Consider the following 27,092-nt stretch of genomic DNA (forward strand, 5'->3'; position numbering starts at 1 on the left):
TAACTGTATGTAACGTTACCTTTTCCAAATTGAGCCCCTCCCCCCTACTTTAAAGCAATGAGAAGATGACAACAACACAAATATAGAAATCACTCATGTAAAATAATGGTTCCAACATCAACTGAAACTTTGAGGTTTATGTAGAACCCCAACGTTCATACCAAGAAACTGAAAAAACAACTTTTTCAGGGCCTTGAATGTCACCAAGAAAGAGCCAACGTGGCTTCCTAACTCTAACCACCTCATCATGAAAACACCCTACCAACCTTCTCTAATTCAAGAACTTTGTCAAGTGTAATCTTTAATATGTCACGTTATTGAATCATTAATGGTCTTTAGAGTTTAATAATCAGTGATGACCATCGTTTCCTTATTAGAAGGTTTTCTACCAAATTGACTTTTGGAGAAAAGATCACTGCAAACTTAAAAGGAAAATAAATCCTGTTTGCTGAACTGAAGGCTTCAATCTAATATTTAATCAGTAACCTGCTTAAAGGATATTCTCGTGACATTCTATACTTTTCTTATTGTCAACAATCCTAAATCTGATATATCTTATTCCTCTGTGCCATTACCTCCATTGTTGTCCAGACACTATAAACAAATACTTACTATGCTTACTCCATACGCATTGGGATGAACACTATAGTTTATTTTGACTCCAACCCATGTGCTCACTATAAATTTGTAGCTGAAAATAGTTCCCAATAAATGTATTTATTCCTGTTTGAGTAACTTTTCTAAAAAGACATTTAGTTTAGTGTGCAGTGTTATAGGCGATAATGTCATAAGAGAGAAGAAAGATGCAGATGTTATGATTTCCCAGCAGAGCAGCAACAAAGCACTTCAACCCCGTTCTGGTATTTTAGTAGTGCGATATTCTTACTTTCCCCGAAGGTGAGAAGAAACAAACTAAGTGAAAGCCTTGAGAGGAAAGAGTTACTTCAGTGTGCATGTGGCATGAACACAGAAGCTGTAGTGCTGTGGCCTAGAGAAGATCAGATTTAATCTAACCCAAATAACTCAATTCTAAATGCTGCTGTTTCAGGACAGCGATGTTTTTAACTCTGAGCATAACGTCATTCAACACAAAAACACAGGATAACCCCAAATGACCACGTGCGCGGTAGGAAAATCAGAATTGACGTCAGTGTCCATATGTGGAGTTACGGCCAGGCCATATATGGTCGTTCCGCCTGTGACGTTGTTTCTTCCGTGGAAAACAAAGGCGGGTTGTGGTGACCCCGCCCCTCTCACAGCTGTCATCAATGAAGAAGAGAAAATCTCAATCTAAAACTGATTTTAACAGACCTGACGGAGGATTCAACAAGTGCTCTCTAGATACATTTACAGTAGATTTTAATATCGGCACCAAAAGTAGTCTACTTTATCAACCTTTTAAGATTCTCACAGGAAAAACACTTAACCCAGATTTTTTATTCTTTGATATTTCCTGTTGGTAAGAAGAAAACGTTTATTATTTATTACTTTTAAGTTATTTTAAACACTTTTTTCAGCCATGACTTCAAGCAGTGAGCCTTTGGAAATAAGTGGCAATGAGCTGGTTCACATACTGAGGACCCCCCGGGAGCAGTACACCTCTGCTGGGAGTGTGGTGCTCGACTGCAGACCTTTCCTCAATTTTTCTTTCGCGCACATTAGCGAGTCCCGAAATGTCAATTGGAACTCAATGCTGCGTCGTAGATCTAAGAGCTCGGTGGTGGCTCTGGAGTGGCTGATCCCGGATAAGGCGCTCCTGGGCCGGCTACGGCGCGGGGAGTTCTCCCCAGTAGTGGTGGTGGATGAGAGCAGCCGCTCCGTGGCCGAGCTGAAGGCAGAGAGCGTGGCCCAAATGCTGCTCACCGCCCTGCAAAACGAAGTTCAGACGCAGATCTGCTTTTTACAAGGTAATAAGATTTTTTCAATCTGGTTTTACGCACCAAAACAGTCATTTTAGGCTACTGTTGAAATGGAGTCTTTTGGGGGTTTTGACTTTGTAAGAAAAAACATGAGCTACTAACGTGTTTACTAATATCTGTGCACTGACCATACTAATATGTCTTTAAGTATAAGAGTGTAACTTGTGTAAATGTTCATAATCAAACCTAAAGGCTAAACAAACTTTTTAATTAGTATATTGTAAAAAGTTATATACAGGCTTGTTTTATCTGATAATTGTTTTAGTTGTTTTATACATGACCGATTTTTAAGGAGGACTTTGGGGAAAGCTTGGGGTTTAGCTAATACTATGTGACCTCTATTTAGGTGGATTGGAGGGATTTTCAGAGGCCTATCCAGAGCTCTGCTACAGCTCAGCCATCAATCACCTCCCTGCAGTGGAACCAGAGCCAATAGTGACAGGTCGGAGGACACCAGCATATGATCAGGTAAGATCAAATTCACTTTGAAGATTTAATAGACAACACATAATGTATTACAACATAAACATTATAGAATTTTCATCAAAAAACTCTTTTAAGTAGTTGGAAAAAATAGCATTAAAAAGAAGATCACACTGCTTGATTTTATTCTTGGTTTTAAACATGGGATTTGTCTGGATTTTGTAAATTGCAGGGTGGTCCAGTGGAGCTGCTGCCCTTCCTGTTTTTGGGCAGTGCCCTTCACTCCTCCCGCAGAGAGACCCTCGCAGCAGTGGGCATTACAGCTGTGCTCAACGTCTCCTCCACATGCCCTAACTTCTTTGAGGGGGATTTTCAGTACCTGCGGCTCACTGTAGAAGACAGCCTCATTGCTGACATCAGAGCCTGCTTCTCCACAGCCATTGCCTTCATCGGTGAGTTCCTCCTCTAAACAGCCACTGCCCCCCGACCTGTGTACAGTGTAACCTTAAGATGAAAGTACTGTCATCATTTCATCATTGTCATGTAAAAAAGTCGGTAGACCCACCAAACACACAGTGAATTAGTTTTGTCTTAGTTAAGTGAGTAATCTATTCACACTTTTGATGAAACATAAAATATCCCAAAAATGTCTCTAAGCAGCTTGTACACTATAATCCATTCTGTAGCCCAGACTTGTGGACCAACAGTGTAATCGTCTGCTTACAAAACAACTGGATTACGCTGCACAAGATGGAGAAAATAACTGTATTTAATTTATTAAAATTGACACCTTTAACCTTGTAAAGTTTAGATCAGACGAGTTGGATTTATAAGAACTAACTTCACTCATGGTGAATAATGTCTGCACTTTCATTTCTGGTCATTCAGTGGAAAGCCTTCAATGTATTTCTGCCTGTAAAACATTCTCACTGATGTCAAAGAAACTAGTGTGAAATGGAAAGCAATATGCTGATCTCTCTTCCTCTTTCCGTCTCGTCTTTTTCTGCTCCCCACCTACAGACTCAGTGAAGCAGAGTGGTGGTCGGGTGCTGGTGCATTGCCAGGCAGGTATCTCCCGCTCTGCCACCATCTGTCTGGCCTACCTCATGCACACGCGGCGCGTCAAGCTGGAGGAGGCCTTTGACTTTGTGAAGCAACGGCGTCAGGTCATCTCCCCCAACCTGGCCTTCATGGGACAGCTGCTGCAGTTTGAAACTGACGTCCTCTGCCAGGGTTGAAGACCCCGAAGAGGCACATTTACATGACTTTTCCTTTTTTTAATTAATTCTCCTGCTTCGTGCAGGCGTTGACTCGGAGCATTATCAGGACTCTTATGTACAAATGTGCTGATTTGTGTTATTGAAATTGGTACATTTCACAAGTGTATAGTTTGTACAGTCAGATAAAAGCTAATTGTGCTGCTGGCATCACATGGCTGGTGGATCTGGACATCTACTTTCAGGAAAAACTAACAAACAGCAGATGGCAATATAAACGTGTTATGAACAATCGTGATTCTGAGCCAGCAAGTTGGATATGAGGTCATTTCCCTGACATTTTATACTTGAGGGGATGATGCCTGATTGTCTAATTCTGTGTGTTTGTGTTATTTTGTTTGACTTGTGCCTGGTCGTTTTCAAGGGCTGTCTTATTTTCATACTGAAAGTCATTCCCTCACATTTTCGACCACTGTGACATGACAACACTGTTAAGTACTTAAAGCAATACTGGAGGAATCTCAATGTTTCTAGTGTAAATGATGAAAATGCACAAACTGCTGTTGGTGTTGTGTCCTTCTGTATCCTGAGATGGATTACACTTTGTGCACTCAAGCTGGAAGAAGTTGTTTTTATTATGTAAATAGAATTTTTATTTGTATTTATTATTTCAGCATTTGTCTGTTACTGCACTTTAAGGTTTGACTGATTCCTGCTGTTTTTTCCACTAAAATAAAAACATGTTGGAGAGCACACTGTTTTCTTTGTATAATGTTCTTCTTTCATACTTGCTGTGACACATTTCACTTCTTCTATCCTAAAATGATACAGTCGATATTTTGTTCCACATTACAAATGCATACATTCACACACCGACTTTGCTGCTAAACCTGAAAGTATTACAAATGCATAGCTGAGTGTTTTGGAGGATTATCCACAGAGAATGGGTTTTACAGTCTGAAGTCCTTTTGACCTCAAAATCCATTGACATACATTTCACGTCCAACTTTGGACCTTTGTCACTTAAAAAACTTAAAGAAAGCCACAAGGGACATTTGCAAAGTTTGGAAAGTACTTTCATACACTTGTAACCCCATAAGCATAGCAACAATACTTTCTTGTTACATACAAACCTTTAGTTTGACCAAATGCTGGTTCCTCATTCTGCAAGATTCCATCTGAACTATTATTGAATCCACGCCGACACACGTTCGGTCATGCAAACAACACATTGGTCACAAGAATATCAGACGCAGTTTATTTACTTTATTTTATCATGGGTAGAGGTCTACTCTCCACGAGTTTTCACTTAATCCACAGCAAGTCACACTATTTTAAACATTGAATTGTTGTAATGTTTTTTAATTTAACAGTTTAAGCAAAATGCAGTAAAGAGATAACAAATAACTAATAACGAATAGGGCATTAAATACCAGCGGCCACCAATACCTCATCCCCTGATGTCACCCACACTCTTGTCATAGCCATAGTTTAAATAATCCTCTTATTTGCAAGTATCCATTGCCTAAAATATATGCAAGCGTGACTGTTATACTTGACTTCTTCTATTAGCCACAGTTTTCCAGACAGAAAACACATCCTTGGAGTTTTTAGGTTTTGATTAATACTGAAACCCAGAAAAATAACTTTTGTTCTGGTTTATGTTCACTTAGATATGACATCATTTGAAATATATGCATAAAAAAACACGTTTTACTGGATATTTCAAGTGTAGCCTTTAGTTGCATGTTGTTGCCCTTCATCTGTCAAACGTACATTTTTGTTTGACAGATGAAGGGTGACAACATGGCAATTAGCATCTTCTTTTTCTTTTCCATAAAAATCAAATGGAGGAGAAGAAGAAGAGAAGTAAGATATATTTTAATGTATATATATATATATATATATATATGAATTATATATATATATATAAAAAAAAAAAAAAAATAATATATAAAAAATAAATATATTCTTAGCATAGACTATTAGTGACATGTACCAGATTTAATTTATGACTAATATATATTATATACTTATATATATATTTTATATATAATTATAAATTATATACAGATATATATCTATATATATATTAATATTTATAAATATATATATATTATATATCTTTATATATAATATATATATATATATATATATATAACATACATAATATTGTACTTTTTTCTACTGCACTACATTTATGTGACATCTTTTGATTACCTAGTACCTTTTCAGATTTTATGTTAACAAAACAAAGACCAAGCTGCACTTTTCAGATGTCTGAGTTGCAGTTTGACCAAGGAGACATTTCTTCTACAAATTTCTCAAATGGTTTATTATAATAACAGTTTTGACGCCAGAAGAGGTTTGAAGTATCCAATATTTAAATGCAAAGCTTGAAAGATAATACTAATTTATGTAGCCAGATTTATCTTGTGGTCGATTGGAAGGGGGTCGAATTCTAGGATGGGAACCACTGGACTAAACGATATAATTGTCGACCTATATACAGTAAATCATTTATAATTAGCTTCACCCCAACCAGCTACAACAGTAAAATGTTGCTTACACATTAATGCATCAAAGTTAACTTAATGATTATTATTTATTCAGTCACAAGCCATTTTTCTGCAGTGCGAGTACTTTTACTATTAATACTTTCAAGTAGCCTACATTTAGCTGATAATACATGCTTACTTTAACTTTAAGTAGTACTTTTATTACAGGATTTTTACTTGTAATGGAGTATTTGTTTACATTGTTTTACTGGTATATTTACCTAAGTTAATGATCTGAGTACTTCTTCCACCACTGCAGGTAGTTTTTAAAGAACAATCAGCCGGATGACTTCCTGTATTGCAGAGATGGAATGTAACTAAGTACATTTACTCAAGTAATATAGTTTCATCAAGCGTTGGATATTAGTTAGTAGTCAGACAGTGCTCTCTAGTGACAATTTTTGAAATGATGAGAAATCAAGATGATTTCAAAATATCCACCAGAGGACGCAGCAGACTGTTTGTTATCTGTGGCAGCCCTTTTATTATAGAGTTGTACACATAAAAGCCACATGTACACATCTCTCTCTCTCACACACACACACACACACACACACACACACACACACACACACACACACACACACACACACACACACACACACACACACACACACACACACAGAATTCCTATCTGTACTGTTTCCTAATACATGATTGTCCATTAACACATTTAATTAAATGTAATTGACTTTTGGTTTCATCTCATTTGATCATTTATTTATCACTGGAAGCAGACTGCTCCACCTTCCTTTCAGTTCAGACGTCTGTTTCATCTCATTTGTTGTATTTACTTCCATTTCAGTCGGTAAGGCTCCTTGATGAAAACAGACTCAAACCCTTACTCACACTCCACGTACACATTAACAACTGTCAGGATAAATCATACAACATTAGGATGTGGCAGTACCTCCCAGAGGTGTGTATGTGTGTATGTGTGTTAGTGCCTGTGCCTGTGCCTGTACTGCATGTACAAAAAGAAGAGCATGGGAGATTAGGGATTTGCACAGACATTACATTTACAGTATTTGTTATTCACAGCTGAAAACTGTGTCACTCAAACAAGAAATCCCAGTTGGGGAAAACTGCTAACAGAAACTATAATCTGAGCAATAACTGTGATATTATTAGCTGGGGGATTTCAATGTGGTGATGTAACACACACGCGCTGGCTTGCATGCAAACACACAAGCGGCAATTGTAATCATTACAAAAGCAGTGAGGAAAATGACATTGTGAGCCTCTGGGAGAGCTCCCTGTAATTGTTTGCAGGTTACACACACTCACACTTGTAATGCATCTGAAGGTCCTCACTGATATCATGCATTCCAAGGAGTCCAGTGGAGAATATCAACAGATAGGAAATAAGAGGAATACATATTCTGCTATATATATTTTTTTTCAGACTTTCTTTCCAATCTTCATGTGTTTATTATTGTGAAATACTGAGTACTTTTACCTCTTTAGGGGTCTAAAACCATTCAAATACTCAACAGAAGAAGAGAAAATCACCATTTGGTTTACCTGAAACTCACAGTCAAATACAACCTGCGACAAGTGGTTGCTAGTAAACATTACTTCTTATATAAAAATTCCAAAGCTAAAAAGGTTTGTAACAGCTGTCTTTGTCCCCAACCAGTATCTTCACTTAACCTAAAATATATTTTCATTTTACCCTAACATCACGTCTTACCCAGCCGGTGGCCAACATTTCCCCACTTTCTAAACTTACTCTCAATTTATAAAAATCCAACTGGTCCTCACAGTTGGAGTTGCAAGAGCACACACATACACAGTAAACAGGAGGCAAAAGCAAGCCAATAACTCAAAAAAGGTCTAACTTGAAAGCATCCAAAGGCCAGGTACTGTGCTATAATTGATTTGGACCTGAACCACAATGTGCACAGACTCCCACCACAACACTGCAGAATGCTGACCTGCAGTTATCTGGCACTCATTTTGGAAATAGTCTTTAAAGACGATTTATCTTCACTTCTTCTTAGCTGTGTTAAATCATACTGTACCAACAGACTTCAAGTGTTTCGAATGAAGAAAATGTTCTCAAAGTGTGGATTCACTTTTAAAGATATGGTGTAAACGTGTGGATCTCAGGCGTGCGTGTGTGTGTGTGTGTGTGTGTGTGTGTGTGTGTGTGTGTGTGTGTGTGTACATTTGTATACCACATGCTCTTACACAACAAGCACTTCAGGGGCGCTGTACTGTGCACTGTATGCTGTGTGCTGCTCAGTTTCTATAACCTTGGCATCAGTGACACACCCCTCTCCCCCAGAATGCATTTTCAGCGTGTAACTAAGCACGGTTCACCCATGGAAACAGAGACACTTGATTGGAGTGCACTCTCCCGCTAAAAGCTTTATTCTCTTTCCCTTTATATTTAGAATGTGTAGCTTGGAGCGGAAAATGTACAACCCATTATTGGCTGCCGGTTCAGGTCACACAATCAGAGAGCATGGCTCCCAATTGTAATTCCATGGGCGGCGAGCTGGGTTCCTCTCTCATTAAAGCAGCAGCGTGTGGGGGCCGCACTACAAAAACAAGTAAACAAGACCTCCTACCCACACACCATTCATAAGATTGTGTGTGTGTGTGCATGTGTAGGCTGGCATGTGTGTGTGTATTGTTTGTTTCTGTGAGTTTATATCACAGGTATACACCTACCTACTTTTAAAAACAATGTAAACTCTGCTACTCTTTAATTTATGGCTCAGCCAGCATGACGTAGGTTTCACTCGATAATTGGACAATCGACCACTTGATCTCAGGTAGGCATGTGCATCTTGGGGGAGGAAGTGTTGCAGGGCGCAAAATGCTGAGGGATTTAAATGGGGAAGTCAAGTGATGATGTAAATGCATGAGCACAGAAAGCAAGTACCTTACGTCTGCCCTGCAGCTCGCACAATAAGCAGAAGTGGAAGGTAGCACAGTGCATTTACCCAGTCAGTGGTGAGGGAGAGGAAGCTGAGCATGGGGAGACTTTATAATTTAACTGGACCATATTTCATAAGGAAATTATTCACTTTTATGGCAATGTGTGTGTGATGGCTGCAATTATCGGTTTCTTTGCAGAATAAAGTTTTAGATGCAAAATCTGCCCACCTAAAGATTGAAACATTAATAATTTATTAAGCCCTCTGAAGGGGATCGGGGTTTTTTTCAAATGAGGGCTTTAACCTTTTTGAAAATCCTAAAAGATTTGACTACTTACCCACAGCTGGGTATGAGTCTGAAGTGCTCTAGCGATCTGTAATAAGGAAATAGATGATAAAACACACAGAACACAACACTGCAGAATGTACACACATTGTACCCCTGTCATGTTTGGCCTGTACAACCTCAAACATTGGTCTCACCTTTAACCTAATCAAAAATCAGATTAGGCTTGTGACCAGGTTGGGCAGCTGAAACGTGAGTATCATCAGTGCCCTTCAGTAACTTATTCGACCTTCAGTTGCTGCAGTGAAAGCGTTCATTGGCCCTAAATGACTGGATTGTTGGATGTTACATGGAAACATGGTGTAAAGAACAAAGTCTAAAGATCCAGGAATATCATGGGATATCTAATTAAAAAGCATTCATCAGCCAAATGTGCTGTGCCACATACTGAAGGGGATGATGACGACTGAGTGGCTTTAAAAGTGCAGGAGTCCCTGGAATGAAACTTGTGTTTTCTTTAAAGCAGATGGCATCAGCTCAGCACTCACAGCGGTGTCCCGTGGAGTTAATTGACCAAAGCAGTGCCACCCAACAAGCCATTTCTAAAAATCTACTGCGTTGGTTGAGCTGCTTGGGTGAGATGTGAGAGGGAGGGAGGGGGGCTACAGGGAGAGAGAAAGTAAGGATCCCATGACGCCCACAGCTCCTCATTGACATCACCATGTCTGAAAAGCAGCGCAAGAGGGAGATGGGAGGCACCACGCTCATTAGATTGCGTCGTAAGGTCCTGTTCACAAGTGAAGATGCTGCTGCTCCTCTGTGAGGAAGCCTGTGAGCGGCTGTTTCTTGACATACTGATGAACTTCTAAGAAGACAGAAGAACCAAGGACGGGAGTAATAGCTACTGAGTCTCACACACAGAAGCTGCTCTGAAGGAATAGATTCACCGCTGAAGAAACAACGCGTTTTGACTTTATATCTGACTTCATGCGCAGAGCTGGAGAGCTTGAGGTTACCGTTGTTCTTTCTGTTCTTCGATTGACTGGAAACGCTGCTATTCTTCGCATTGAAAGATTAGTTTTCTTTTCATTAGTAAATAATTGTAGCACAGTAAATTCATTTCACTTTATCTAAACCATTCTGTGTTAGCTGTTCAGATGAGACTGTCAATTATACGCGTGTCTCCAAACGAGGACGCACGGAGATCGAACAGGGATCGAGATTATTTTCTCTCGTCCGATCTCTTATATTTAATGCCGCTTCGCTATAAATGACACCAAATTACAATTTTTCTAAATTCCCCGAGTTCAAAACCGTAGTAGAAAAAAGGATCCAACTTCGTGAAGTTTTAGTTTTTTCGGGCTTTGTTGTAATTTAGCAGAGGTTGGTGCACAGCAGTCAGCGTCACAAAAAGACTTATGTTTTTTAGGGGGGTAAAAACTGTTCTACGAAGTGGCAACTCTTTTTAATTAAAAAGCAGTGATCCGTGACTTGACGCATTGCCCAGGACTGTATGCCTAAAATGGACTTGGTTGAGCTGCCGTGGAGGATGCAAGGGAGCTATCGTTTGGAAACAACACAGGGACAAAACGAAAGCAACTAAGGTAAATATTATACAAATTATAATTTATTATAATCACATATATTATTTAAAATGTAAACACAGTATTTGTATGTGCACAAACAATGCATGATGATCTTGTGAAACAACAATTATGATCCTTAAAAGTGAAATACGGTTTTTAAAAACCACATTTTATTCAGTGAGCAAACATATTTTTTGTCTATAAAGACTCCTGGAAAGCTAATCCCAGCATGGCCTCGGTTCTGGAGAACGGCTGCTCCATGGAGCTGAGCGGCTGGAACAGCAGTGCGAGCAGCGCCGGAGCCTCCGTGCCCTGCAACCAGAGCATCCTGAAGCTCGCCCCTTACTCCCCTGAAGCCACGGCGGTCTTCGCCACCGCCATAACTTTGATGGTCCTCTTCACCATCGTGGGGAACATCATGGTCATCATCGCCGTGCTGACCAGCAGGTCTCTCAGAGGACCGCAGAATCTGTTCTTAGTGTCACTGGCTGCTGCAGACATTTTAGTGGCCACACTCATCATCCCCTTTTCTCTGGCCAATGAGCTGCTGGGCTACTGGTACTTCAAGTCTCTGTGGTGTGAGATCTACCTGGCGCTGGATGTGCTCTTCTGCACCTCCTCCATTGTGCACCTGTGCGCCATCTCACTGGACCGCTACCTGTCCATTTCCAGGGTCACTTACGGGCGTCAACGCACTCCCAAACGCATCAAAGCCGCTATTGTGGTGGTGTGGCTCATCGCTGCCATTATCTCCTTCCCCCCCTTGCTGTCACTGAACAAACGCGAGGCAGGGGAGGAGGGGAGTGAGAGAGGACCCCAGTGCCAGTTGAATGATGAGCGCTGGTACATCCTTTACTCCACCATGGGCTCCTTCTTTGCTCCATGCCTCATCATGATCCTGGTCTACATAAGAATCTACCAAATTGCCAAACAGAGAACGCGTTGCCCGCCAGGAGAGCCAAGGAAAGATGGGGCCAGCTGTGCTACACCAAGTCAGATTCCACGGCATGTACAAGCCAATGGGAAGGATGATGAAGAAATCACACCGCCTTCATCGAACAAAACCTCCCGTGCCAGACCCCCCACCCTCGCCATCACCCCTTCTCCTTCCTCAGGAGACACTCATAGCTCCCAAAATCCCACTTCCAAAAATCTCCTGCAACCTCCATCCCCTTCTCTAGCCATGACCCCTGTCACAACCTCCCTTGATACCTCTCTGCGTGGCCCCTCAGCTCCTGCCAAGACTAAAGAGAAGGGGAAGAAGGGCAAGGGAGGGAAAAAAGCTGACAATAACAATGGCGACAGCTCAAGCACAGAGAGCGATATGGAGCACAGCCACGGAGGAGACCGAGGCAGCACCAGCATGCCAGGGTCACCTGCAGGAGGGGGGGTCCACTCCCCGGCCTCAGCCAAACGCTACCGAGATATGATGGCCACTTCAAAGGGATCTCGGTTGGTGCCAGGGAGGAAGTCAAAGACAGAAAACAACCCTGGAGCGGCGAGGCGTAAAGCAATGGTCAACAGAGAGAAGCGCTTCACCTTTGTACTGGCGGTGGTCATCGGTGTGTTTATGGTGTGCTGGTTCCCCTTCTTCTTCTCCTACTCTCTACAGGCAGTGTGCCCGGAGACGTGTGCCATCCCTGATCCACTCTTCACGTTTTTCTTCTGGATCGGTTACTGCAACTCCTCACTCAACCCAGTTATATACACTATCTTCAACAAAGACTTCAGAAAGGCCTTCAAAAAGATATTGTGCAGCACCACCAAGGGTACTTTCTTTTAGCAGACAAATCTGCTGTACAGGACCTGGACACAGAAAAATGCTATTTCTGAGGCATAACAAATCAATCATTTCTATTTTTCAGAAAACTCAAAGGGCTGTTTAAAAAAAACTATGAAGTGTGGAAATTCCAGCATTAAATTCAGAACTGAGAGACACTCTTTTACAGCCACAGTGTGCGCAAACAGTCAACTTGGACTGTGAAATCCCTGCTTGCAGCAGATACGCACATATTTTTACATAGTGTGGGATGAGACAGGACAAAGAATAGAGGCAGCAATAGACACTTAACTGCTTAGCACTTCAGTATTGCTGATAAGATTTTGATTGCAAAGTTTTATCTCCAGATCACATTGAATAATGGATAACGCTGGGACACAGGGTGGTGCAGAATAAGAAATGTACACACTCTCTATAAAACTGAGGGAAGAAGAAAATAAGATAAGTAACTCCTGAATCAGAATATAGACAGTTTAATGTATTATATTTAAGGTTTTGTCGTTATTAAATACTCCAGGATTAATGGTGAAAGAAAATAAATATAAAGAAGAAAAAGTGACCTTTGATTCCTGTGAGCCTCGGGCCATTTATTTATCAATAAACAGCACAAGGAACACACAAGGTTAGTGGTGATTTCTTACGTTTGCAGTCTTAATTTGCCCAGCTGCCGGGCAAACATGTGTTCCTCGATTTTTATCTAAAGTCGCAACAACAAGAGAAGGTTCTGACTACTTCAAATGTGATAGCACAAACAATGACACCCTTTCAAACTGAACTTGTGGGCTTTTTATAAGGAAAGCCTGCAGTCACCTTGCTCATGGCTTGGTGTGGGTCATAAGAGACACTCAGGTCGTTTGTAATGAAACTCTTGGCTTTCCCCTTTCTTGACATACAGAATAAGCTGAAGTGTGGGGGATTTTGGACTACATGTATGTTATTGAGATGTAAAAGTAAAACAGTTTGACCCTACTCATCCTCTTTGCTTGCTGTTTCCTACTTTTTAACTTACCCTGGACTATCACACCAATGGACTGGGAAAAAAATCTAAACAGTTTTTAGCCCCTTGAAAGTGCTTCAGAGGTCGTTCACAGTATCTAACAGGGGTTGCCTCTGCTGAAGACTGAAAAAAACTAGATTCTTATTATACAACATTATTTTCCAGAAACCTGATTAAGCAGGGAGACATTTACATTGACTGTAAAGGACAGTTGAACAATGTAATTTCGGATGTGTCTAATTTCGCCTACATGGGTTATTCTGAGAACCATTAGGCTGAGTCACTCTTTACCAACGCTTGTGGCACATCAGCTGCAGTGGACCGCTACATGGCACATGTGGTTTAAAGCTGAGAGGCAAGAGGATGAATGGTACATTTATTTTTCTCACCATGAGACTGAGGCTCTGTCGTTAAAAAAGAAAAGAAAAAATGTGTCTGTGTGACTGTGAACAGCACACAGGCTTATTGACTCAATGGGACAAGGGCTGTCAGCAGCAACATTTCAATTATTCTAATTGTCTGATATTGCTGACCTGTATGAGTGTGTGTGTGCGTGTGTGTGTGTGCGTGTTGACTTTAATGGTTTTTTTCTGCAGAAGTGTGCCTCCTCTGGCTGCTATGTACTAAAGATCTACTGTAATATTAGTAAGAATAGTGACCAGATTTCCTGGTGCCGGCATCACTTTGTGAATGTTTCTACTTGATGGACAGATCAATAGTACATCATTACTTTGAGAAAGTCTTATTGAATCAAAAGTCAGCGTTTATCAGTGATATTGAGTTCATGGCTTTTAAGTGATCATCCTCAAGGGACCAAAGAGCCTTATAGGACACCAGCCTGACTCTGTGATATCTGGCTCTGTGTTGCTTTAATGAAGTATTACTTTAAATTTGGTGTATGTGACGGGACGCAAAGATTGAAAACACTGTATTATTTATTTCTAACTATTTTGTGTTTTCTGTCTGTTACCTATTTATTGTTCAGCTACTGTGCTTTTATTCTGAAAGTCAAGGAAGTCAAATTGATATTGAGCGAGAACACTGTACAGATTTGTAATATCTTGAATAAGAGCAACATTGATTCATGCCTTTGAGCTCGTGCTTTGTGCAGATTGACCTTGATCTGAGCTTGGGGTGTATGCATTTGTGTTGAATTGAAGGAAGATAAACTTTGAGTTATGTGCATAATGCAGAACCTACAATGCAACATGTGTCATTGTGTCATGTAGTTATAGTAAAATGTTCAATCAGAGATACAAGCACATTCATGAATGTACAATTAATCACGCATACTACAGCATGAAAATCTCTCTTCAGCACTGTTGTCAAACTTTTCCTCAAAAAGAAATCGAACATGGAAATGTCAATAGCACCCGTAGTCAGTTTCAGTTGGATGATTTGCAGGCTTTGTGCAGGACATTAAGGCTACAATCCATACCACACAGAGCTGCTTGGAGATTCAAATAACTGATAACACAAAATGATGAAGAGTAAGAGCGCCGTGCATTTATACAACTGTTCCCTGCCCTCATCCAAAATGGTTATTTTCTCTCCAGAAATACAAACAGCTATAGCAACACAATTATTACAAAAATAGCCACAGAGACCATGAATTCATGGCCATTTCCAATAAATATGAGTTGCAATGCTGTTCAAACCTCCCAACCATGGCTTTATGTGGTGAGACTGCTGCTTTTGTTTCATTTTAAAAGGTATGAATTATGGCTTAAAGGTGACAGATGCAGTAATCTGCCTCTTGATCAACATCCTCTCCCCTGAAACCGCCTGTATTGTCTCTTATTGTGTTTGGATCAAACTACATGGTCTGAGCTTTACAATCTTCTATCCCCCATCTGTCATCATCCCTCTCCAGTTTGGAAATAAAGCTACTTGAAAAAGTCATTGAAAGAGTCAATCACCTGTTCGTTTATTTCATATATCTTCACATGATACAACAGCATGGATGAGGGAATATAACATTTTTTTTCAGGAGCACAATTACTAATAAATTGTTTCACAAATATGAGAGCTTTAACAGAATGATGTATTTCTATCTTACATATTGAACTAAAAAGTAATTCCCAGCCTTTTGAAATAGCCCTGAATGGCAACATAACTACAGGAAGTAGTCCATAACATTGTGGGCTGATGGCAGTTCAAGATGTGATTGAAAAATCTCCTATCTCAGTGGGACATGAGAAGTAGGCTGCAGCAGTGATGTTGCCTGCTGCCAACAAACACAGAGGAAGTCTATAAGGAATAGGAGCATGTTGCCAAATATCACATATGCACACACACATACACACACATATTGGATGTGTCATTCTGCGCCAAGTGTCACATACTGTATTCAAGTCATGAAATAGGCTCATCAAACACACACACACACACACTTGTAGTGACAGCTTGTTATATTTGAGGTCAGCAGGTCGACGCTGAATTGTAATTGATTTATGCTGATGGGCAGTTGGGGGATTTCTAAGCACTGAATCAACTCTCTCTGTTGTGCTTTTTCTTCACCCACACATATTTCCACTCGCTGGAGAGCTACACCACCGAAGCGATGCCCCACCATAACATCCTCACGGTTTCATTTCCATATTCATGACTGTGCTGTGGTTTGAGGTGCACGAGGAGGTGAACTGAGACCTTATCATAGCCAAGCACAGGGAACCATGATGTGTATGTTTACAGTGTTGTATATCCAGTTGGATAGAGTGTCCCTAAGCTGCTTATTCTCTAGCCTCAGCTGGAATATAAAGCAGGCTTGATTAGTGGCAGTGGACCCTCCGGAGAGTGGATGGACAGAGTCCGACTAACAAAAAACACAACATACTCATTAGCCTCTTATTCCCACACGATAGTAGCCTTATGAAGAAGAAACATGCACATGCGAGCTCCTATAAAAGGAGAGGTGTAAACGCAAACACTTACCCACAAATATAGAAACACAGACAAACACATTTATTCTCGTTTTGAAATTATATGATGGATGTAGCATTCTCCTGTATGAATATGTATGTGTTTGGAGGGCGTACCAGCGCATAGCATTTTCCATTTCCAATCTCCAGCACTTTATAATGCCAGAATAATTTCCTAACTCCGTAATTTAGCTGTTGAAAACAGCAAAGAGGCAGGATGAATTATAAGGAACAGAACACACACAGGCTCTCTCCCTATTGAAGGTGGAGACATTAAAAAGCATTTCTCTTTGTGAAATCTGTGATAAAAACGTCATTTTTAGGGGGGCACAGGCAATTATGATTAGAATCGCTGTATGAGTGGCCGTTTCACGGAGTGGTAATGGTCAGTTTGTGTGTGTGTGTGTGTGTGTGTGTGTGTGTGTGTGTGTGTGTGTGTGTGTGTGTGTGTGTGTGTGTGAGTGTGTGAACGTGCGCATGTTGTTGCAGTTCTATTGAAAGTGAGAAAATAAGGACATTTTTAAAGGGTTCTGGATTAGGCATGTAGTTGTTTTTTGTTTAATAGATCTGCTTTAGCTGTTACCTTGGCAGCAACTGCTATTATTGGGGTCAGGAAAATACAAAATGAACAAAGGTTTTCACATTCACTAGTAAATAAGTAAATAATACATATTTAACCTTCCTGAACACATCTTAACAAGTTAATTCTCATTGCTGCCCTGAGGATGTTACTATGATGCCTTTGTATGTGTTATTGAATATTTATATTATTAATTAATGTATGTATTACCAATCCACAGCAGTCTTTGATCATTTTACTTTTGTGATTAATTGTTTTTCTCCTCTTCTTCTATGTGAGCGATTTGACTATTTATTCCTCCAAGCTTTAACTGTTAATATATGCCAATGTGCACGTTGGCATGCAAGGAAATATTGTAACATTTGTATGAAGTTGAATCACTTCCATGTTGAAGAAGTTTTTTTTTAGCAATGCAATACAGCTATAAAAAGTTTTTTTTTTTACATTAGCTGCCTACAAATGCCCTTGCAAGGATAAATAAAGTTGTATTGACTTGAACTGAATTGAGTTATAATATCATCATTGCTCCAACTCAATAACTTCAAAAATCAAATACAGTATGTTTATGGCAAACGCACAGATACATCTTTTATTGCATTGCTGTTTGGTTGAGGCAGTTTAATGTGTGAGGTTTAGGGGCTAGAGAAGGCAACCATGAGAGTCCTCACAAATATGGAAGAACAGACGATTCAAAAACAAAATGAAAGATCACTAATTGACAAAAAAAAGAAGTGTCAAAATATAAGCTGTTCCAGCTGGAAGTGTTATGATTTTTAGGAAATATTCTAGTATGGCCTCACCATTGAATTAGGAATGATCCTCATTTCTGCTTTCCCTGTGGACACAATTACTTTCATGTTTTTCACAGGTGTAAACGCTGAGGCCTTATTGTGCCTCCTGGTGTTGGTAAAGAAAAGAATCAAGAGGCCAAATTGCCCCATTATTATCGTGGGCAGCATCAGCCTCTGCTGTTATAACTCTATTAGTGCTATGTTTCCTACAAAAATCGAAGCCTAGCCAGAACTCTGATGAGAATCCAAATCAGAACTGAATCATCTGATTGAAAAATCTGTGCGCAGGCTGTGAAACGAACAAAGAAAATCTGCAGCTGATGTACTGACGGATCAACACACAATAAAATGGATTACTGGTGCAGTTGTGTGTGACTTCCAAGCAAGGTTGCCCAATATGAAGAGGGGAGAAAGAATGTGTCTTTATTTAGCCTGGCCATCATGAAAAGGTTACAAAGGTCCTTTTGACACACAGATATGCACGTACATACCCTCACACATGCGCAGACTCTCAGGCAAACACAAACAAACACACCAAGTCAGGATACACTCAATGAGAAAAAAACTCAAGCCTAAAATAGAGAAACAGATGACTAACACTCAACTGCACAAACAGTGACACACACATACTGTACATGGTCACACATTCTGTCACATGAGCACACACACACACACACACACACACACACACACACACACACACACACACACACACACACACACACACACACAGCATTGCAGACAGCAACAAAACAAAAACAACAAAACAAAAAAGAGACCAAGTTTAAAGATGATTCTCCTGGCTGTCAATTTTAGCACTCTATCGTAATAGAGTCTATATTCTATATTCTGTAATATATTTATAGATCCCAAGTAATTACTACAACATCAATCTATTTCCCCTGTTTTTACGCAAAACTGTTTTTTGTGTATGTGTGTGTGTGTGTGTGTGTGTGTGTGTGTGTGTGTGTGTGTGTGTGTGTGTGTGTGTGTGCGTGCGTGTGTGTGTTTGTGTGTGTGTGTGTTTGTGTGTGTGTGTGTTTGTGTGTGTCACTTTTGGCGCAGTAAGGAGAACAGGATGTGCTGGCTGGATGTGAGCTATAGTAGTACAGTAGGCTAAGTAATGGACACAACAGGAGAGGCAGCTGTGTGGTTCAGGCTCCAGCTGTTTGGTGACACCTGGAAGCTGCTTGACATTCTCCTGGATCCATCTTTTTCCATTCATGTTCACATTATATATTATATATATTATATTACATATCATTTTGTCGTATAGATTGTCTTTAATGTAATTTCATTAAATCTGTACACACAACATTTTTTTGCGCGTCTGTCCGTCATCAGAGAGGGATCCATTCTCAGATGCTCTTCCTGAGGTTTCTATAATTTTTCCCCATTACAGCTTTTTAATATTCGAAACGGACAGATGGTGTTGTATACTGATATCGGGCTGTATAAATAAAATTGACTTGACTTGACAGGCACAGTTTCCATTACAAATGATCACAACGCACATTTCCTTCAATATAGTGGGTTGTTAAGAGTTCACACATCTTTGACACCATGTTGCATCCATTTTTGCTGATGTCTGCAGTCTAGGACTTCTACCAGGTGAATGATGTACCATTTTATTTCAATGAAATGCTGAAAGTGTCGTTCGATTTACACTTAGATGTAGCTTTAAAATCACTTTCCATGGATGGCTACGCTTTATTCACAAAAAGCACTCAAAACAAAACTGCTGCATGAGCATGTTTTACCTTCAATATATGAACTTCATGTGAACTTTTATGTGTATTTGTTTGCAGCCGTTATGTGTTCTTGGCTAGGAACAGTGACTTCCTGTAGTTTTGTTGTATTGATAACTCTTTGGTTCCTCATGGGATTAAGCAAACAGAATATAGTGTGTTAATTAGTGAGCTTTAGAGGTACGGGTAAGCAGACTATTTTACCTTTAACAGAGCCAGGCTAGCTGTTTCCTGTCTTTATGTTAATCTGGGCTTCAGCTTCATATTTACCAAACAAACATGAGAGAGGTATCTTCTCATCCAACTCTCAGTGAGAAATAGAATAAACATGAACCATATCTTTAAACAAAAACTGATTGTATTTGATTAATAATTCCTCCAAGCTTTAACAGATTTGCCCTTTTGCAGAAGCCCAACTAAACAGTAGAAGGAAATTATTCAAGCCTAGTTTGATTTTTTCTTTGAAATACAGAATAGCTTGAAAAAAGGTTTTTATAAATGCAGTAACTGCTGATTGTGGGTTTCTGCTCACATCATTCATCAAGAAGAAATTTAATTTAAATGAGGCCGCTGACCTTATTTTCCTGGCATCGTCCCACTGTTTCTCCTCTCCACTTTGAAGCCCTAACAGTGACTGATTTCAGTGGTTGGCCGCTCATCATCAGTGTGGATGAAGAGCTCCATGTGACTAACAGGAGGAGAGCATCCAGCACAGCAAAGAGAAAGAGGTATTTCTTTCTTATCACAGACTCAACATTCAATCCTTGGTTGACTTAAGAATATCATTTCAGGGGTTTCAAAGCTTTTCACTGTTTTATAGGAATATTTTTTTAGTCCACTTTGAAAACCAAGATTGAGGCCAGCAGGCAAACGACTCTGGACACAAAATAGATGATCTTTTTCTACCTCTTTTAGAAGATTCAAAGGTCTCCTGTATTGTCTTCTCGACTCATAAAGCACTCAACCAGCAAATACATTCATATATTTTTGTGTGTGTACTTTTGTGCAGGCAGCACTGAATATAGTATTGTTACATTTCTGATTATTCGACATTGCCTGAAAAAAGTTATAAAATGGAGTGAAGATGAAGTAGCTCCTTCCTGCAGGCATTTATAGCCACATTCTGTTATAATTCTTGAGTGTTTCTGATATCAATCACTCCGCAACATTTCGGTAGAAATGTGAGTCCAACTACAAAGAGAGGAATCCCTTGTTTGCTATCTGTCATATGCTGGCAGACATTTGAGACAAGTCATCTGAGATGTTTAAGATAAATATTTCCTGTAAGCCTTGCTTTGCCAAGTAGATAACACTCTGTAAACCATCTTCCAGAAAAGGGTACCACTTATTCAAGGATGTTGAAGTGCATTTACGGTGTTCCAATGCCAGTCAATTGGTAATGTTGAATGTCAAATGTCAAAGCCATTTTTTAACCATGAAACACACTGCAAAGTAGAGACAGAAAACCCCCACTAACTATCAGCTAAACAACAACATTTATGTAGTTTAAAATGAATTTTTCTTCCATGAATTCATATTTATAAGCAATGTAAAAGTATGAAACCAATACCCTTAGGGTGATGTCACACAAGGAACAATTAATGATATTCAGTATCAAATTCCTCCCCTTAAGGGTCTTAATGACATTTGTAAATAACCAGAAACAGTCTTGATTCGAAATCTAAGAATTACTTTTTTTTATGGGAGGGGGCCAAGGCTACCAACAACACATCATTCAGAGATCATTAATTATGCTATTATTAGATAATGACTCCCAAACAGCCTGTTTTTTAATTGTGTGTGTTGGAAACCAAACTACTTTTTTATCGTTACCTTGATAGAATTACAAACACAGTGTAATTTGGTTACTTGGTAACTTGGTTAATTAATTCAAACATGTTTTTCCCCCCTTTTTTTCATGCCCATGAGTTTATATTATATACATTTTAGGAGGTACTTAAATAAATGCAACTATGTGCCAGAGTGAAATGAAACAGTTTACTTAAGTGACAGACTTTTTCTAGTTACACTTCCCTGCCACCTGAGGACACTAAAGCCAGACTGCATAGCAGAAGAACAACAGTCAAATACACAGCTTGGCACTTACAGTATATCCTGCTGTCTCAGACAGACAAAAGTGTTTGTGTGCGTGTGTGTGTGTGTGTGTGTGTGTGTGTGTGTGTGTGTGTGTGTGTGTGTGTGTGTGTGTGTGTGTGTGCTCATGTTTTTATGCATGATCCTCGCAGTATATGATTGTTGAAGGCAGATCTCCTCCTGTGGCTGTCATTGCGTGCCAGATGACAAAAGCGGCTAAGTGTGTGATCAGAGACAAGAGGGGAGCCAGGAGAGCAGAGGGTAATTTGATAGGGACGGGTGTTACTGATTGACAGCTGAGAAATTCTTTAAATTGCTTATCAAGCATTGTGGCCACTGAGTGATGGAATGAACAATGATGAAACATGACACAGGGCTAACACAAATTGGCTTAGAGTCTATCGGTGGATATGTCTGGGTGAATATGGGTACCTGTGAGTGTGTGTTTTTAACATTCATTCATTCACATACACAGAACGCAGTCACATTAAGACAGATACTTTTTTACTCGTACACTTTTTTCTCGTAATTCAGCTCAGCCATATTAAATACAAAGCATGCAACTGAAGAGTCATCCCTGACGTAATGGCATCACCGGATATATTACTCTGGTGCACTGCGGGAATGAACCCCTGAGTCCGGTAACTAGCTATCAAGGTTATTTTGTGTACATGTGTGAGTCTTGTAATGACGACTGTGGCATGTTTGTACCAAAGTAAATTTTGTCTCATATATTCTGATACGTCTTCAAAAGGCTCATCGTGCACCAGTTTGGCTTTAGTGAGTGTAGGCATGTGTGCCCTGTAAGTGGGTGGATGCCTAATTATTTTAATATTCTGCTTGACTGAAATGATACTAAATACCTTATTGACATCATGTGTAACGTGCAGATAAATACTCAAATGGGATAGATACCAATTAAAGATATTCAAAGCATATATGGTGAGTCAGAGTCAGTCGGTGATGTGTCTGCAAGAAAAAAATGGTTGAGAGACGCAACACTTGGCTTAAAAAACCGTGTGAAATTTCCACGCCTACAATAAATGTGTTATTAAATACATAATTACCCGTAAGCATATAGGTCTTGCTTTATTTCTGTGGTTAGATGTTATTGCTAATCATCAGTTCCAATAGGATTGGGTAGTCATGCAATGGAGGGCTGAGAGCATGATGCAGTTGTCACTGCTTCTCCTTGCCATCAGTGCCACTCCTCTCTTCCTACATAGTAAAGACAAGAGAAGGAATAACGTGGAAAAGAGAAGGGTATCCCTTTTAAGAGGAGGCCATCTGGATATATATGTTTACTACACCATAATCAAAAGAGGAATTCTGCTGTTGAGGGAGTGGCCCTGTCATAAGTAACGTAGCCCAAAAGCTAACATTTTCATATTAATAATTAATTAAAAAAATAAAATTAATAGATTACGTTGTTATGTGTATGTGAATCCACAGAGAATTTTCAATTTACTCAGCAGTTTACCTCAGCTCAATGGATCTTGGTTGCCTCTTTTAGCTCATTGTTTTGGTTTTCTGGCCCACAGTCATTAACAAATCAACCTTGTTTTCAGCAGCAGCAAGCAGGTGTTTTCAGCTAAAAACCTCTGAACCCACTATTTAGTTTAGTTACTTGTCCAGCACCAATTAGCAGGCAGACAAAGTTAACGACTAGCTGAGGGGTCGGATATTAAGTTAAAAATAAATCTAATTAAATAATTCTATTTAGATTCATGAAGTGGACATGACATGACTCCAAATTAATGTGAATGTGGGTCTGCATCTAGTTGATGTGTAAATAGGTAAATGATTGCATTCCAAATAACAAATTTAAAAAGTTGAAAATATGTCAATTCTTTGTTCCACAGCGCTAAATAATTTGAAATAAACAGCTTTTACTACAGTAAAAAAAATGTTTTGCTCTTACATTTTGTCAATGTTTTGTTAATTATGTTTTGTCAATGGTATCATACAGTATGTTGTGTATGTCCATTAAGTCTCCCTGGGGAGGAAACACCTGTGCAGCAGCGTCTCTTATCTCGTCTTTTACTGAGCCACACAATCAAAGGATGAGAAAGATTGATTTTTGGATCTTTTGGGCTCACCCCAGGTGATTTTTTAGATTAACATACCTTCACCTGGGGAGGGAGAACTAATCAGCACAATTACTTTGGATAAATATCAAATCCTTCAAGGCCTGGTCAATACTTATAGAAACACCAACAATGGAGAAAATCCTTCCCCTGGTGTTGGGAAACAAGTATCTTCTAATGGAATGGAGCAAAGAGAGATATGCAGTAAATGCTTGATGTTGTTTGCACAATCAAGTGTACGCAGCGCTTCATTTCCCCATCTGTTTAAACTGGCTCAGTAATATGCAAACTACAGCCCTACAGACATGATGCATCCGCAAAGGGAATCTTGAGGCTTACCATTCAATCAAGTTACAATCCATTGCATTTTATTGGCAGCTAAACTTCCTGTACGGTTTTGCATTGTCTTAGCTCTATGGCTTCTGCACTTGTAAATATTTGACTGCCTGTGAGTCTCTTATCTGTCTGGCTCTATTCTTCTTTTAGCCTCTCCTTTAGACAACTCAAACAAGTGGGTGGCCTAACTCCACAATAGGCTCAAATACAAGGTCCACAAGATCTGGCTTCAGTTGGACTAACACTTAGTTCTTATGGCTTTGGAAGTCATGGTGGGATCTGAGAAAGATCATACTAATAAGACAAGCTTCGAGCAAAACTCTGTATATGATAGGAAACAAACATATAATACAATGTATTAATGGTCACAATAACACTTTTTCCTCTTTTTAATTTACTGTTTTGGCAGTTGCAGGCAACACATTTATACATTTTACCATTTTGCATTGACATGAAATTATGAAGGACACATGCCAAAGGATGTTAGTCACATTCTCCTCCTTTTACAAACTTTCTGTGTCTGCAAAATGTATGTTAAATATGTCTATAATTTTCAAGGTTAACTAAAAAGGTCTAAAGCGCTCGAAATTCTAGTAGCCCAAGAGGTTGAAACCGGAAAAAGTCTGTAAGTGGACCTTGAATTGGGACTGTTTAGTCAAACACTTATTTTCATGGTCAAGAATAAACTTCAAAGCTTCATTGCTTATTATTGTATTTGGATCAGTGACATCTCTGAATCACTTAGGCTATTAATGATTTGTGCACTCTATTTGGCCATGCCCCAGTCAGGGCAGCTGGGCTGCAGGAGGACCAATGTAGAATTTCTGTAAAGTGATACCACACAAGAATAAATATAACATACTAACGTATTAGTATATATAAAAGTAATTTAAAACAACATCAATTCATGTACATATATTTGATAATATAACGTTTAATCTTCACATGTACAAATCAGCACGATGATAGGTCACTTCCGGTAACCATCTTTGTTTGGATTTTGAGAAACTGTTAATTAAAGCAAACGAAAAAAAAGGTGCAGCGGCGGACGGAATATTTAACCCTGTTACGATTCTGGAAACATCTTCGAACTGCAGTAAGTGTTGTTAAACGATCTTCTGGGTTCAAGAAAATTTGGCAAGGCGTCACAAAAACGGATACTGTAACGTTATTCTATTGCACAAACAGGGCTTGTTCAGCACATGTGCCATGCAGGCAGCCGGGTTCACACCATCAGACGGGTTAACAGATGTGACCAGATCTTTACTCACAGGACATTTGATATTTGGCCAGGAGCTATTATACCCGGTTAGTAAACCTGTCGTTGTTCTGTAACTGTAAGGGTAAAATGCTCCATTGGCTTTTGCGTTTTTTTAACTGCAACGCTAGCATTAAATGGCTAACGTTAATTAGCATGCTAAATGTTAATAACTTACTTTAACAGTTTAATATCAGCTCTCTGCTTTTGGCATGACTTTTCGACTTCTAGTTTATTAATTACAGCACAATGCCTGTGTATCTTGAAAAATTATGCTTCTGCTAAATTTCTGAACTAAAGGTAATGGCGCATCCTACGGTTAGGTTAGCTAACAGCTAGCCCGTCCCTCTTACACTTGCTGGCCTGTATTTTTGTACACTTAAGTTATAACACATTTTGATGAATATTTTTCTATCGTTTGTAAATGGCTGCTTTGTGTCAGCGTTTTAGCTCTGCAAATATAGGTCACATGAGTTACTGTCCTGCAGGGCTGTTTTTGCCTTCAAATATATGGACTTTAATGCAATGATACTCATCCTGTGCCCATAAATCTGTAGATATACATGTACTTCCTGTTTGCAGAATTACTAGGACAATAAATCCTTAAGATAAGCTTCCTCTCTGATGGGTTGTGCTACTGCTTTGAGGAGAAAAATTGACATATTACAGCATCCAGTGTATAGCCTACATACTTTACAAACATTTGGAGTATGATCAGACCAGACAGATTATTAGTCTCAAAGAAAGAAAACAGTAACAGGAAGGGTTTCTCAACCTTGCATCTCCTATTTCTGTTGACATATTTTTAAAATAGGCTTGTGTGGTATATGGACAATATAGCTGGAGTCTATAGTCTTCAAGAACATTTAATAAGCTTGTCAATAGCAATCGACTAATCGGACGTCCCAGCTGACCTAAGTTAGTGTTGCTTCCTCAAACATCTATTTAACAAACTATCACAGTACAAAATTGAAAGTTGCATGGAAAAATTGATAGACTAATTCAATAAACAATGTAACACTAATTGCTCAAAGTGTGAGAAATGGGACATGTTACTAAATCCACAAGAAGCTTTGTTCAGTTTATCTGCAGTTGATGTATCTTATAGTCAGAATTTGAGCATTTTCATAACTTCCCTCATAACACAGCACATGCCTTTTGCTAGAAGCATGCATCTCCATTGATTGATTAAACAAAACTCAAAAAGCAGCATGGCTCACACTGATTAACATTATGCTTATTAGCCCCCCCACAAAAAAATATTTCTTCAAGTTCAGAGCTGTTTGGATAGTAAAAAACCCAACGGAGTGATAACTGATGCTGTGACAGAGAAGCCCACTGTTGTATGTTCAAACCATCCGCAAGAGATCAGAGCTTAGACTATTTGGTATTATATTCCAGTTCAAAATGTAAAACACACATTTATGTAGGAAGTTACTAGTTGATTACTACATCAGACTGTTAAAGATTTTTATACAATTCATAAAAACATTTTTCATTGAGTAAATTGGCTCGGCCATCTGAAATCTGCAACCATCTTCTCAGTCGTCCATAGTTGATGTGTCAGTTGGCACAAGCCTACTGCAGTATCCAGTATGTTTGTTTATAAAACCACATGATAGC

The 27,092-nt window shown here is 39.4% G+C and overlaps 3 protein-coding genes across 7 annotated transcripts in view; all 3 read left to right on the forward strand.

The window, feature by feature from the left end:
* The first annotated feature begins 1,252 nt into the window (after nucleotides 1-1,252).
* dusp2 (dual specificity phosphatase 2) lies at nucleotides 1,253-4,317 on the forward strand. The gene is made up of 4 exons (XM_029440802.1): nucleotides 1,253-1,907; nucleotides 2,266-2,387; nucleotides 2,575-2,794; nucleotides 3,363-4,317. The coding sequence occupies exons 1-4, from the start codon at nucleotides 1,520-1,522 to the stop codon at nucleotides 3,578-3,580; spliced, it is 948 nt and encodes a 315-aa protein (XP_029296662.1). The 5' UTR covers nucleotides 1,253-1,519; the 3' UTR covers nucleotides 3,581-4,317.
* Nucleotides 4,318-10,081: 5,764 nt separating this feature from the next.
* On the forward strand, nucleotides 10,082-15,556 carry adra2b (adrenoceptor alpha 2B). The gene is made up of 2 exons (XM_029440159.1): nucleotides 10,082-10,895; nucleotides 11,084-15,556. Exon 2 carries the CDS (start codon nucleotides 11,107-11,109, stop codon nucleotides 12,658-12,660), a length of 1,554 nt encoding a protein of 517 aa, XP_029296019.1. The 5' UTR covers nucleotides 10,082-10,895; nucleotides 11,084-11,106; the 3' UTR covers nucleotides 12,661-15,556.
* A 9,642-nt stretch (nucleotides 15,557-25,198) lies between these two features.
* Nucleotides 25,199-27,092, forward strand: part of gpat2 (glycerol-3-phosphate acyltransferase 2, mitochondrial) — a 104,546-nt gene continuing 102,652 nt past the window's right edge. For 2 of the 5 annotated variants that reach the window (XR_003832865.1, XM_029440815.1), the window contains exon 1: nucleotides 25,199-25,307. The gene's annotated coding sequence lies outside the window, so the exon portion shown is untranslated. Of the gene's footprint in view, nucleotides 25,308-25,399; nucleotides 25,520-27,092 lie in introns of all 5 variants that reach the window. The other 3 variants (XM_029440816.1, XM_029440817.1, XM_029440818.1) reach the window with 3 other exon arrangements.

Source organism: Cottoperca gobio, chromosome 9, assembly GCF_900634415.1.
Source record: "Cottoperca gobio chromosome 9, fCotGob3.1, whole genome shotgun sequence".
Classification (NCBI taxonomy): domain Eukaryota; kingdom Metazoa; phylum Chordata; class Actinopteri; order Perciformes; family Bovichtidae; genus Cottoperca; species Cottoperca gobio.